The following is a 13,930-nucleotide window of genomic DNA, read 5'->3' on the forward strand; positions in this document are numbered from 1 at the left end:
GCTGGTTTCACATTGTCCGAAGTGCCAGCATTAGGCCACAGTTATGATTGTGGAACTTTCCCAGTTTTTTTGAAAGATGGGAACAGTCTGTACACTCTAAATAAGACCATCACATCTACCAGGGTTTGGTCTGATCGATACTTAGTTACAGGAGTGAAAGTAAAGTTAAAGCTAGAATCCTTAGTTGCTACATCAATTTTTTGACTTGAATTATATATATCCATTGACTTGAAGAATATAACTTATAAATGCCTCATGAGCTTAGTTCATCTGCCGTACCCCATCAGAACTCAAAATATACACTTATTTTTACTACAATGTTTGTAAACAAAGTAAATGTAAACAAACACTGTATAGCCTCAACACATGGTTAAAACTATAATTTTGATATCATGGATGGTCAGTTATTGCATCCATAGCTCTTTCTATGCATTTGAGAGTGGTTACATTTCTCCAGGCCCATCCCCTGGTTTGTTATTGTTTCAACTGCGTATTCTAGCTTTAAAGGGATAGTTCACCCACATAACAAAATTACATATTGGGTATCCAGGTAAACAAAAACAAAGCATATATTTCTGTCATACCTTCTCCATAGACTGCGTACAGGGTAAGGACATTTGGGTGGACTATCCCTTTTAAGCCCACTTTACTAGATTCATCTCCAAAGGTTCCATCCAGACCCATTTGAGATGTTGATGCAGAGTATAGGGCCTAACAGTTTTTACAGTTTGCTCTCATACAGTAATGGCGTAGGCTGCATTATGGTAAGGTAAGTATTCTTAGTCTGAAATAGAATATGTTCTAAAGCTCCTGGTATTAGCATTTAGATGGTGTCTGGGCAAATCCTAATAGAGAGATGGAGAGAAAGATGGATAGTGATGAGAGATGGATGGAGGGAGAGAGAGAGATGGAAAGAGAGAGAGGGAGAGAACGTCTGTGGGAGGCGAATGGAGAAGCGCGAGGGGTGAGTTGGAGGCGATAGGACTACATACAGTAAGTGAGGAGGATGCTGGGAGTGGGAGTTTCAAAAGCCTCTCGCTGCTGCCCTCTGCCTTGCCTGCCCCCTGTGGAGCTACTGCCCCCAGCTCCCACACATACACATCTCTCAATCTATCTTTTTCTTTATCTATCCATCTCTCTTTCTGGTTGTTGTTGAGGAAGAGGGAAATAGTGTCGATACAATGTGAGAGATTGGGAACTTGTCATAATGTAGGAAGATGAGAACTCCAAGCGCAACACACATGGAAATGGCATGATTATAGGGGAATCTGAGTCATATAAAAATCATCAAACTAGAGGTTTGCCGTAGTCCTACTCATTATGCACTCGTGTATGTGATTTATGAAGTGCTGAAATGTCCTTAATCAATACCTTGGGTTTGGTCAGTGCTTCACTTCCTAATAGAGGTGGAGGGGAAGCCAAATAACGCTCCCACACCCTGTAGGTCATGGAACATCGCTAATCACAGTCAGGTTGCCCTGCCAAATAATGATCCTCCTGCACTACCAGACAAGGAAAATGACAAGATGGAGCCTTTTCAAAAGGAATCACCTTGAAAAGCAAACTTGGTGCATTCTGTTACTGGCCTTGTTTCAGTGAACAGCAGTGAATTAGGCTGATGTCTGAGGACAGGATTGGTCCTTTCTGGAGAACATCTTGTACAGAACGCAACTTCAAACCATTACAGAATGGCATATTGATTGTGTGCTCAACATCAGTTGCAACATATCTCTATTATGAAGATTTTGGGCTCCTGACTTGTAAACTTCTTAATTTGAAGATTTGTATTATAGAAGATCATTGGGCTATACTTGCGAACATAAGCAACCATTTCAATGGAAACAGTTTCTCCGACTCAATGTGTATCAGCCAATTAAAATCGTTGATTTACGTGACAGATCTTAAAATTGTAGCTTGTCCCATCAGATAACATGGCATACGTTAGCCCAATGTGAACCTCACCAAGTGATTATTTCCTGGAACAAATTCTTCATCAGCCTATCAAAGATCTTAGACTTTATATCCACCAACCAATGGCATTTTCTCAAAATAGGTCAACCCTGGCCACTAAAGGGATATTTTAAACCTACAAATTCAAGGTTTACTTTTGTTCCGTTGGTCTGTAACAAAATGTTGTGTGCCAATATTGCATTGATGCATCCTTGACTAGGCTACTATTGATAGCCTACACTAATGTCTCCTCGCCAGAAGAGGGCGTAATCACTCTATGGGTAGGCTCCACCAGGCTTTCACCTCACCGGCTTGGAAGCCGAGCCTTTATGGAATACGACCAAGGTGGTTAATGGGGTTCATCATGAATTGAGGTGTACCATACAAAGTTCCATATGCATTAGTAGGTTATTATAGCATAAGGAGGACACTATCTGATGTCAATGAATGTAGGCTACAGCTATGTTGATTTGGAGTTCCTATAGTAGCCTACAGAAAAGGCTAATCAGAGAGTTAGATTACTTTGTCAAATAGAAGTAATTCACCATCTGATACTGATCCAGCCTAGTGTTTTCCTCCATTAAGACAGTAGATTCGAGTCCTCTGAACTCACAATAAGTAAGGGATAATCAACGAGGGGTTATGCGTTCTATGGAAAATGCTGAACGACGTGGAAGGTGAGTACGCATAGAGCCACTATTGATTATCCCTTTTATACCATGGCTATAATTTAACACATTTGCCATTAGAAATGTGTTCAACCAACTGAAGTAGATAGCAAGTTTACTAGTTAGCTACAGTAGTTGCCTTGGTAACCAAACAAACAGACTTGCTAGTTTAGCTAACCAAACCATCAGTCCTAGCTTGCTATTATGAAAATCGAATTCAACAATGCCAATAATGTTTTCAATTCGACTTTTGCTTTCAAAAGCAGCTCAAACATAGAACATTTAAGAATGAACTATAACTATACCGTGTGTTATAGGGAAATAATGCACACTCTAGAATGCCCTTCAAGCCAATCAGAAACGAATATTCAACAATGCCATGGTATAAACCTTTAAAAAGAAAAAATGCAATACTGCCATCTGTAGGATGATGGTGAGAGTGCAACCAATAATTATACTGTACATGTTGGGAACATGTTCCTGGTGAGGTTAGCATAGGGCTAACGTGTGCCATTTTATCTGATGGGACCAGCTAAAATGTAGCGTTCTGTCACGTGCAAGTAAATTGTCGATTTTAATTGGCTGATGCTCTGAGCCGGACAAATTGTTTACATTTAAATGGTTGCTTTTGTTTGCAGGTATTTGCCCTATATCTTTATATTATTATTTGACTCCATCTCTGGATCTTAGATGAAGCAGTTCCAGCATAACGGTGTGATCTACAAAAAGCCCCAACACTGTTGATTGTGAAGCTGTGACAAAAGTGTGCAGTGGAAGCAATGTGCATGGCTCAAAAGACGTTAGGTGCCACAGTCCCGCATGCCCATGACACCTAAACAGCCTGTCCTGAAATATGACTTTAATATACAACAGCCAAAGAAAAGAGATTAAAGACATTACATGGATTAATCCAAGCTGCTTCTATCGGGCTTTATCACGCTGTGATATGGGAGCTAAAACATTTATCCGATGCTGAGCGTGACTGCGGAATCGATTTGTTGGGACTGCGTTGTGACTCGATCTGCGTTGGTGCCTGCTGTTGGTTGCATGTTGTTGACGTGAGGCTAAGCCAGGACTCTCTGGCTAACGTTTTTTTGCTCAAGGCTTTGTTTGAACACTGCGATTCGATAGGTTGTAATTGAGTGGTCACCTGGGGAACAGGGGGGTGGTTGCCGGCCGTTTCACAGCTAGGCCGCTGTCTTCTCATTTCCTTTGTCATTACATTTCCTGGCCCGCCAGACTCACACCTTCACAGGTCACTACAGAGGGCAAAGATACTAATTTACAATCAAACGCACCATTTGCTTTCTTTCTCTTTCTTCCTCCCCCTCACTTCTTCTTTCTCCCTCTTTAGTGTTAACCTAATGCTTTCATTCAATGGCTGTGTGTTTATAACTCTCGGTTGTCTTCTCTTCTAACCCCAGCCTGTTTTGTTTTGTTGTCTAGTTGGTGACAAGGTCCCTGCTGACATCAGGATCACCTCCATCAAGTCTACCACCCTTAGAGTGGACCAGTCTATTCTCACAGGTAGGCTACATACTGATTGGCTGGCTGACTGACTGTGAGCATTTTGTTACTTGTCGTGTTTTTATGTTTTTGTGTGGACCCCAGGTAGATTAGCTGCTGCTTCGGCAAAAGTAAATGACTGACTGGGTGGTTGGCTGGCTGACTGACAGGATGGCTAACTGACGGACTGACTTGCTGCATCTTGTCAGATTCCAAAGCATGCTATAAATGTGATGATCCATGTAGAATAGACCTTTAAAACAGTCAAGAGAACATTTGTCAAACAAATACAAAATAAGAATAAGATTAAACATCTGTCCTCTTACGGTTAAATACACTGTTCCAAACCTGTGTAACATCATCTTACTGTTAATGGCTTGTAGGATCTTGTGTAACAGTGTGTATTAATCCGTCTCTGCAGGAGAGTCTGTGTCTGTGATCAAACACACCGACCCCGTCCCTGACCCCAGAGCTGTCAATCAAGACAAGAAGAACATGCTGTTTTCTGTAAGAACTACACTTCCTTCCTGTTTGGAGCCAACTCTACTCTCTCTCTCTCTCTCTCTCTCTCTCTCTCACTGTCTCTCTCTCTCTCACACACACACACACACACACACACACACACACACACACACACACACACACACAGGCACTCTATCTCTCTCTCTCTCACCGCTCTGTTCTGGCTTCAACCTGCTGCATTCGTCAGCCATATCAGGAATTCTGACTTCCATCTCCTTCTGAATCAGCTGTGTGTGTGTGTGTGTGTGTGTGTGTGTGTGTGTACAATATGTGTGTGCACGGTTGTTGCTCGATGCATCCCTTCTTCTTAAAATGTGTTCAGCAGATATAATCTTGGTGATGTCGGCATCCCTGAAGGAGTTAGTAGCAAGTGGTGGTCCCATATGGATGCAGTATGATATCAGTGTGTACTCTGTATCACCATATTAACTCTGTGCTGACCTCCTCCTCTTCCTGCGCAGGGCACTAACATCGCTGCGGGGCGAGCCATTGGCATCGTGGTCTCCACCGGCGTGTCCACGGAGATCGGTAAGATCCGGAACCAGATGGCTGCCACGGAGCAGGAAAAGACTCCTCTGCAGCAGAAACTGGACGAATTTGGAGAGCAGCTCTCCAAGGTGGGGTTTACGATGATGATGATGATGATGATTGTTGTATTAATTCATTGCGCTATCATATCTATACGTTTTCTGTCTGTGTTTTGCTGTGATTTGTATGAGCCAAATGACTGCAAGTCCCAAGACAAATGTCAATTCTCACCCAAAGAACAGACAATAATATTTTGAACTTGAACTTGAAGGTCATCTCCCTAATCTGCGTGGCCGTCTGGGTCATTAACATCGGGCATTTTGGGGACCCAGTTCATGGGGGGTCCTGGATGCGTGGGGCCATCTACTACTTTAAGATTGCTGTGGCCCTGGCTGTGGCCGCCATCCCTGAGGGTATGTGAGAACAGCTTATTTCCTTCCCTCTGCCTCTCTCTCTTTTTCTCACTTTCCAAATTCCATGTAAAAAACCTAAATGAATTATCCTATGCTGTCCATTAGTGATGCGCGGGTTGAATAAAGAGAAAGAGAAAACAATACATAAAAAAATTGAATGTATAATTCTTGTACAATTTATATTTATAGGCTACATTAAGGTTATTCTTTCATTATATTTAGGCTATGTCATTAGTGCGTAAGCATAAGCTTTAGGGTCTGACTTTACACACGCCAAATAGCCTACATACCAATCACCAAACGCTTTGGTATGGGCAGAAAAAGTTAAGCTACACTATATATACAAAAGTATGTAGACACCTCTTCAAATGAGTGGATTGGGCTATTTCAGCCACACCCGTTGCTGACAGGTGTATAAAATAGAGCAAACAGCCATGCAATCTCCATAGACAAACATTGGCAGTAGAATGGCCTTACTGAAGAGCTCAGTGACTTTCAACGTGGCACTATCATAGGATGCCACCTTTCCAACAAGTCAGTTCGTCAAATGTCTGCACTGCTAGAGTTGCCCCGGTCAACTGTAAGTGCTGTTATTGTGAAGTGGAAACGTCTAGGAGCAACGACGGCTCAGCCGCGAAGTGGTAGGCCACACAAGATCACAGAACGGGACCGCCGAGTGCTGAAGTGCGTAAAAATCGGCCCTCCTCGGTTGCAACACTCACTACCAAGCTCCAAACTGCCTCTGGAAGCAACGTCAGCACAATAACTGTTCATCGGGAGCTTCATGAAATAGGTTTCCATTGCCGAGCAGCCGCACACAAGCCTAAGATCAATAATGGTCTGGGGCTGTTTTTCATGGTTCGGGCTAGGCCCCTTAGTTCCAGTGAAGGGAAATGTTAACGCTACAGCGAAAAATGAACAATTCTAGATGATTCTCTGCTTCCAACTTTGTGGCAACAGTTTGGGGCAGACCCTTTCCTGTTTCAGCATGACAATGCCCCCGTGCTCAAAGCGAGGTCAATACAAAAATGGATTGTCGAGGTCTATGTGAAAGAACTTGACTGGCCTGCACAGAGCCCTGACCTCAACCCCATCGAACACCTTTGGGATGAATTGGAATGCAGACTGCGAGCCAGGCCTAATTGCCCAACATCAGTGCCCAACCTCACTAATGCTCTTGTGGCTGAATGGAAGCAAGTCCCCGCAGCAATGTTCCAACATCTAGTGGAAAGCCTTCCAAGAAAAGTGGAGGCTGTTATAGCAGCAAAGGGGGGACCAACTCCATATTAATGCCCATGATTTTGGAATGAAATGTTCGACGAGCAGGTGTCCCCATACTTTTGGTCATGTAGTATAGATCGACTGAGGCAAAAAGGATTTTGTCTGAGTTTAATTCAATCACTGAAAAGCTGTGAAATGGAGAGTAGAAAATAAAGAGAAGGGAGGGCCAGAAAAGTAATGTTTGGGAAAGATTTGGTGAAGTGGTAAAAGAGGATGATAGCAGTGTCTATGTTATGTCTGATGATTGTGAGGCTCTATACAAATTCGACAGTCACAAGACTGGACTTCAAATAGGCCTATGGCACGTCAAGGGAACTGTAGCCTACTGTTTAGATGGGTTAAATGGAAACTGAAATCTGGACACGGTCTTGATAATAACTCCTGCAGAATTAAGCATTTCTTGCAGTAAAATGATGATACACAAAATGTACATTTTGACTCGGGAACATGAGTGGAGAAATATGATTTCTTTCTTTCAGCATCTTGAGAGAATGCAAATGCACAGTTACGGACCATCTGTAGAGGTGCTGTCTTTATTAGCATCATAAAATCGGATACTATTTCAACCACATAAAATATGCATCCAGGCCGAACTGAAATCTTATCAGAAACATGTTGGGTCATTTTCACAGCTTTCTATATCCTTACTACTTGTCAAACTGATGTAATTTGGAAATTTTGTACAGAAATCTAAAACTTTTAGCTCCGCAAAAGAAGCAGAGATGATACAACTATATCGATGTCTACTAGATTGAAGCATTCATTCTATCATTTATGACATTATTCTGGTGAGCAAGGGTTTATTTAGTATTCTAGGGCAACATATAATGACAGAAGAGAAGCTGCCTGTATTTAATAATTAAGTTTAATAACTAATAGCCTACCAAAATGTCAGAAATTATTAAAAGCAGAAACAGTCTGGCGAGTGTTGTCCATGTTACTGTACTGTACCTGTCCATTCCACTCTATCCAATCCTGCCTGTCTTACCCCCTCAGGTCTACCCGCTGTTATCACCACCTGCCTGGCGCTGGGGACCCGACGCATGGCCAAGAAGAACGCCATCGTCCGCAGCCTGCCCTCTGTGGAGACCCTGGGCTGCACCTCTGTCATCTGTTCTGACAAGACCGGCACCCTCACCACCAACCAGATGTCTGTCTGCAGGGTGAGTCTGGGAAAACGTTCAAGTAATATTAGAGTGAATGGTTTGATGTGCGACTGTAATATTAGTGTGATTGACAGCTGTGCACATGCACTGTGATAAAGCTTTGACGTAAGAAAAACAAGTTCAAAGTGTTAAGTGCCTTTCTTAAGGGCACAAAGGCAGGAGATGACACATAGGATACCCACACTTTTCCCCATCGGACTTGGGATACAATGTGACAACCCTTCGGTTGCAGGCCCACTTATCTAACCTCTAGTCTACCTGCAGTTGTAGAGGATGGTTTGTCGTTGTACCGGCCCGGTATATTTAGTTCCAGTCCATCGAGTTCAGAGAAAACCCAAAGCATTGTAGTCTACCTCGATCTTAATATCTTTATTAATGATTGACACTTACTTCATACTGAGAGTTTCCTCAGAAAGCCTTTAGTCAGTCAGTCAGAGGTGAAATTCTGTGTTTGGATCAGGTTGTTTATGAGTTTGGCTAATCTCAATAGCACATCTCTGTCTTGTTTCCAGTGAAATACTGTTAGTTGGCCGTCTCATGTAGTGTTGGGTTTGGACACGCAGACACACACACACACAGGTTTTGGATGGGGGACAGGTGGGGTTAGTAATGATGGAAAATCCCTGCGGTGTTGTAATGTTTACCATCCTCAGCCAGCCTTTTGATAGCTGGTGTAGCTAGCCTAGCCAGGGCAGGCATGCAGGCTGGCAGGACCGAACGGCACACTGTACTGTAGGCTGCAGTCCTACATGGCCCTCTCACTGACCCAGAGAGAGGCTGGCACAGACCGCCAGCAGGCAGGAAGCACAGATATGTTTCCAAATGTCAAACCTGCAGCTGCTGAATAACCATTAGAGAGACCTTTACGTACAGAAAAATAGGCTACACACACGGTGCAAGCACAGAGAGTCAGACACACATCCACACTGACACCCATATTGCCACTCTTGTGGAATCCCGCAGCCCATCCCTTTCCTCTCCACACCTTGGTCGGGTGTGTGTGTGTGTGCCTGCTCTGCTCTACCACAGAGGAAATGCCAAGGCCAGTGTTTGTCTTGGCTTCCATTTAGCCTCTGGAGCAGGATCTGGCTGACACCCTACCCAACACACATATACACACACACACACCCCTCCTAACCACAGTTAACGTCTCTTACCCTCACACCTGACTTTTCACTTATGAGGAAGGCCAAACTGCATCTCAAATTTGATGTACCTCTAAACTGAACATGCTGGCCAGAGGTCATGTTATTTGCCAATTGGAATATGAAAGTCACCTTTAAGTAAATAATTGTATTACATTTGATGACTGAGATAAGCCTTTCCCCTTTAAGGTAACCTAGGCAGCCTCTAGTGGGTGCTAGATCTCTACGGTCTTGTAGGCTTAATGTGCTCAGCCGGTAATATACTCGTGTCCCCCAGCAACTGGTTACATAAAACATGATTAACGCGGTGTTTGTGAGACAAGGGCGGATCCCGAAGGGGCCCGGGGCCGGGTCTTTAGACAAACATTACTGTAGAGTCCGAATGATTTGAACTACAAACTATTAAAAGCTATCTATGAAAAGCTGAGATGCTCACGAACATGCACATTTTGCTCTATGATGCTCAAAAGCTACACGAGTCATTAGGAGATCATAGGAAATCCCAGGACATAGTGTCTAATACTGTAATAAGCTCACATAGTTGCTGTCACAAACTCCACACAGTTGTCACTGACTAGTTGGATATTCATTTCCCACTGAGCAAAGAATTTCTGTACTTACAGCATCATATAAATCATTTTTATCAGGTCTTTGCTTTGGTGGACGTTATTTTTTGTCCACAACTCATGAATGCAACTATTTATGTCAAATTGTTTTGTGTTCTACTTGTAGCCCTGGTTGTCCTGAAAAGGAAATGGTAAAATACTTCATTGTGAGGCTAAATATAAGGGATGGACATGCAGATACATGAAAAGTTTTGCTGGGGTCTTGGGACTGATAGGGTTAATTAGCTTTAATGGTGTGTCGCCGCAAAAAACACAGGAAAAAGATGCGTACTGTCATAAAACACAATTTCCCACCACCATGCTAGAGTGGCTAATGCTACTTCCTGATGTTGTGCCCCGCGTTCAGCCAGGGGTAAACAACGCTGTTGCAACCTGATTGGCTGAACGCAGTGTGCAACATCCGGAAGTTGTCCGAAAATAGTGGGAGTTAGCATATTTTCTGTGTCCATTAAAGCTAGTTAAGGAGGAAACCGATGCCTTTGCAGCATGAATGGATGATGTTTTATGTACGAACCGGTCGCCGGGGCACACAAGTGTATTACCGGCTGAGCACATTAAGACTAAACGATAGTGGAGATCTAGCGGCTACCTAGGTTACCTTAAAGGGTGTTTGCCAAACTGTTTGTTCAGTTACAGTACTGTACAGCCTGTGTGCCAGGCAGTGCTCTTACATACAGGCCATCCAGAACATGGTCTGTATAAAAGTCTGTGGTGTGTTTTAACTGCAGTCTAGTTGTGTCTGGACTTGACGTGTTGCTGCCTGGGCTCGCTCTCTGTACCCTCTCTCTCGCTCTCTCGCTCTCTCGCTCTCTCGTGCTCTCTCTCGCTCTCTCTGTGTGTCTGTCTGTCTGTCATGGAGTACAGGTATTTGTATTCGCTTAATGATGTGAAAACTAAGAGCTCAACCCAGGTCACCAGTGGGCGTTGGTAGACCTGAGGGTGCGAAGGGCATTGTCATTATGTATATATTGTGTGTGTGATTACATTTATATTTGTTTGTCTCTGCTGTTGTACTGTATTTGTCAGATATTCTCAGGAGGGTTGTGCTATCTCTTCCATGCTGCTCTGCTGCCTTTCCTGTGTGTTTGTGTGTGTGTGTGTGTGTGAATGCAGTGCATCTGCGTGTGTAAGAAGCTCTAGCGGTTTGCACAACTGGTGTGTTTCCTGCTGAGAGGATGCTGCTCTCTCTCCCCTCTCTCGCTCTTTCTCTCTGCATCTCTTGCTCTCCCTCCCCCTCCCTTACCCTCTCTGTGATGACGTGGCTAGTAGAGACCGACCGCTTGCCATCAGTCAGTAATGTGTATACATTGTACCAACCATCATCAGCAGCATCAGAGCGAGAGAAAGAGGGAGTTCCCTACTGTCCTGTGGAAGTATAGCAGAACTGGGTAATCTCCCTGAGCTGAGCTAACAGCTATCCCTGGTCCCTCCCTGCCTACCTAGGAAACTGGCTGCTGGAACGAGACCTGGGCTGTGTCCCAAATGGCACCCCTATTCCCTTTTATAGTGCACTACTTTTGACCAGAAACATATGGGCTCTGGTCAAAAGTAGTGCACTATATAGGGAATAGGGTGCCATTTGGGACTCAACTGCTCTGCTCTCTCTGGTAAATATTTACCCTCAGGGCCCAGGCTATATTAGCTTAATACAGCTGAGCGATTAAGGGAAACACCAAGGGAAACACAGACCCGCTTTCCCCCCTCAGTCCTCACCGTAGTGCGGTGTTGTTTTTCCATCCTAGTTTTGAGTGATAGGATTCACCTGATAGGAAATGCCAGGGGAAACGGTCCCTGACTTACTGCTGCCATTTTGAACCAGGTCTCTCTCTCTGGTGTTCGTGTGTGCGAAAGCATGTGTCCGTGACCTTAAGCTGGGTTTTGCTGTGCCATATGGTTCTGATAAGAACGTCCGTGTTCCCTAGCCCTGTCATATCCTGTTTTCCCAGCCGAGGGGATATCCCAGGGCACGGTCACACACAGAGGAGTGAATACCCTCTGACATCATACCATTACATTTCCATTACACACAGAGCAGGGACACTCACTACGGTACTGCTGCCATCACAGCACAATACACACAATATAGGGTGAGTCACATTGTATTGAGGAGAGTTTCAACTTCTACAGACAGGCACCATTGGTTAATGTGAATCGTGTAATGCCTTGTTTCCATGGAAACCACATCTCTGATAGTGAGAGAAATATGCAGTGGCAAACATGACCAAAACACTGAAATAGCAGTTATAACAAATAAGCTAATAGCAGTCCTAATAGGCCATGTGGTTAAATATTATCTCGGTATGTTAGTATTTACATTTGTAAATTGTAAGTCGCTCTAGATAAGAGCGTCTGCTAAATGACGTAAATGTAAAAAAATGTAAACCCCACCTCTTTAAGGAATACCTAGGATAGGATAAAGTAATCCTTCTACCCCCCCTTACCCCCCCCCCCAAAAAAAAAAAAAAAAAAAATAATAATAATACATATTGTACTGGCTATAAGGTGAATGCACCAATTTGTAAGTTGCTCTGGATAAGAGCGTCTGCTAAATGACGTAAATGTAAATGTAATGTATGTTAGTAGACATGTACAGTTGAATATCTACAGTTGAAGTCGGAAGTTTACATACACCTTAGCCAAATACATTTAAACTCAGTTTTTCACAATTCCGGACATTTAATCCTTGTAAGAATGCCCTGTCTTAGGTCAGTTAGGATCACCACTTTATTTTAAGAATGTGAAATGTAGAGTAGAGAGTGATTTATTTCAGCTTTTATTTCTTTCATCACATTCCCAGTGGGTCAGAAGTTTACATACACTCAATTAGTATTTGGTAGCATTGCCTTTAAATTGTTTAACTTGGATCAAACGTTTCAGGTAGCCTTCCACAAGCTTCCCACAATAAGTTGGGTGAATTTTGGCCCATTCCTCCTGACAGAGCTGGTGTAACTGAGTCAGGTTGTAGGCCTCCTTGCTCGCACACACATTTTCTATAGGATTGAGGTCAGGGCTTTGTGATGGCCACTCCAATACCTTGACTTTGTTGTCCTTAAGCCATTTTGCCACAACTTTGGAAGTATGCTTGGGGTCATTGTCCATTTGGAAGACCCATTTGCGACCAAGCTTTAACTTCCTGACTGATGTCTTGAGATGTTGCTTCAATATATCCACATAATTTTCCTTCCTCATGATGCCATCTATTTTGTGAAGTGCACCAGTCCCTCCTGCAGCAAAGCACCCCCACAGCATGATGCTGCCACCCCCGTGCTTCACGGTTGGGATGGTGTTCTTCGGCTTGCAAGCAACCCCTTTTTTCCTCCAAACATAACGATGGTCATTATGGCCAAACAGTTCTATTTTTGTTTCATCAGACCAGAGGACACAAAAAGTATGATCTTTGTCCCCATGTGCAGTTGCAAACCATAATCTGTTTTTTTATGGCGGTTTTGGAGCAGTGGCTTCTTCCTACTTCTGACCCACTGGAATTGTGATACAGTGAATAATAAGTGAAATAATCTGTCTGTAAACAATTGTTGGAAAAACTACTTGTGTCATGCACAAAGTAGATGTCCTAACCGACTTGCCAAAACTATAGGTTGTTAACAAGAAATTTGTGGAGTGGTTGAAAAACGAGTTTTAATGACTCCAACCTAAGTGTATGTAAACTTCCGACTTCGACTGTATTTGACGTTATTAGTTTATTTGTCAGGGACCATGCACAATAAGGGGCAGCAGGTAGCCTAGCGGTTAAGAGCGTTGGACCAGTAACCGAAAGGTTGCTGGTTCGAGTCCCCGAGCTGGCAAAGTGGAAAAATCTGCCGTTCTGCCCTTGAGCAAGGCAGTTACACCCCAACAACAACTGCTCCCTGGGCACCAATGACGTGGACGTCGATTAAGGCAGCCCCCCGCACCTCTCTGATTCAGAGGGGTTGGGTTAAATGTGGAAGACACATTTCGGTTGAATGCATTTAGTTGTGCAACTGGCTAGGTATCCCATTTCCAATAACTATTGCAATCATCTCCTGGGCTCCAATGTCATATCCTGCTCCTATCTCATATCCTAAAGAACAGTTTAAGATCTGGGCTACAGACACACTGTGGCAGCAATCACAGCGGTTATTTATC

The 13,930-nt window shown here is 43.6% G+C and overlaps 1 protein-coding gene across 1 annotated transcript in view; it reads left to right on the forward strand.

Moving 5' to 3' along the window:
- Positions 1-13,930, forward strand: part of LOC311136663 (sarcoplasmic/endoplasmic reticulum calcium ATPase 1-like) — a 69,756-nt gene that overhangs the window by 33,350 nt on the left and 22,476 nt on the right. The window contains exons 6-10 of the mRNA XM_084170877.1: positions 4,065-4,145; positions 4,546-4,631; positions 5,108-5,263; positions 5,446-5,587; positions 7,865-8,031. Of these exons, the coding sequence (XP_084027003.1) occupies positions 4,065-4,145; positions 4,546-4,631; positions 5,108-5,263; positions 5,446-5,587; positions 7,865-8,031 (632 nt within the window). The remainder of the gene's footprint in view (positions 1-4,064; positions 4,146-4,545; positions 4,632-5,107; positions 5,264-5,445; positions 5,588-7,864; positions 8,032-13,930) is intronic.

This window comes from Coregonus lavaretus (assembly GCF_964263955.1).
Source record: "Coregonus lavaretus genome assembly, chromosome: 10".
Classification (NCBI taxonomy): Eukaryota; Metazoa; Chordata; class Actinopteri; order Salmoniformes; family Salmonidae; genus Coregonus; species Coregonus lavaretus.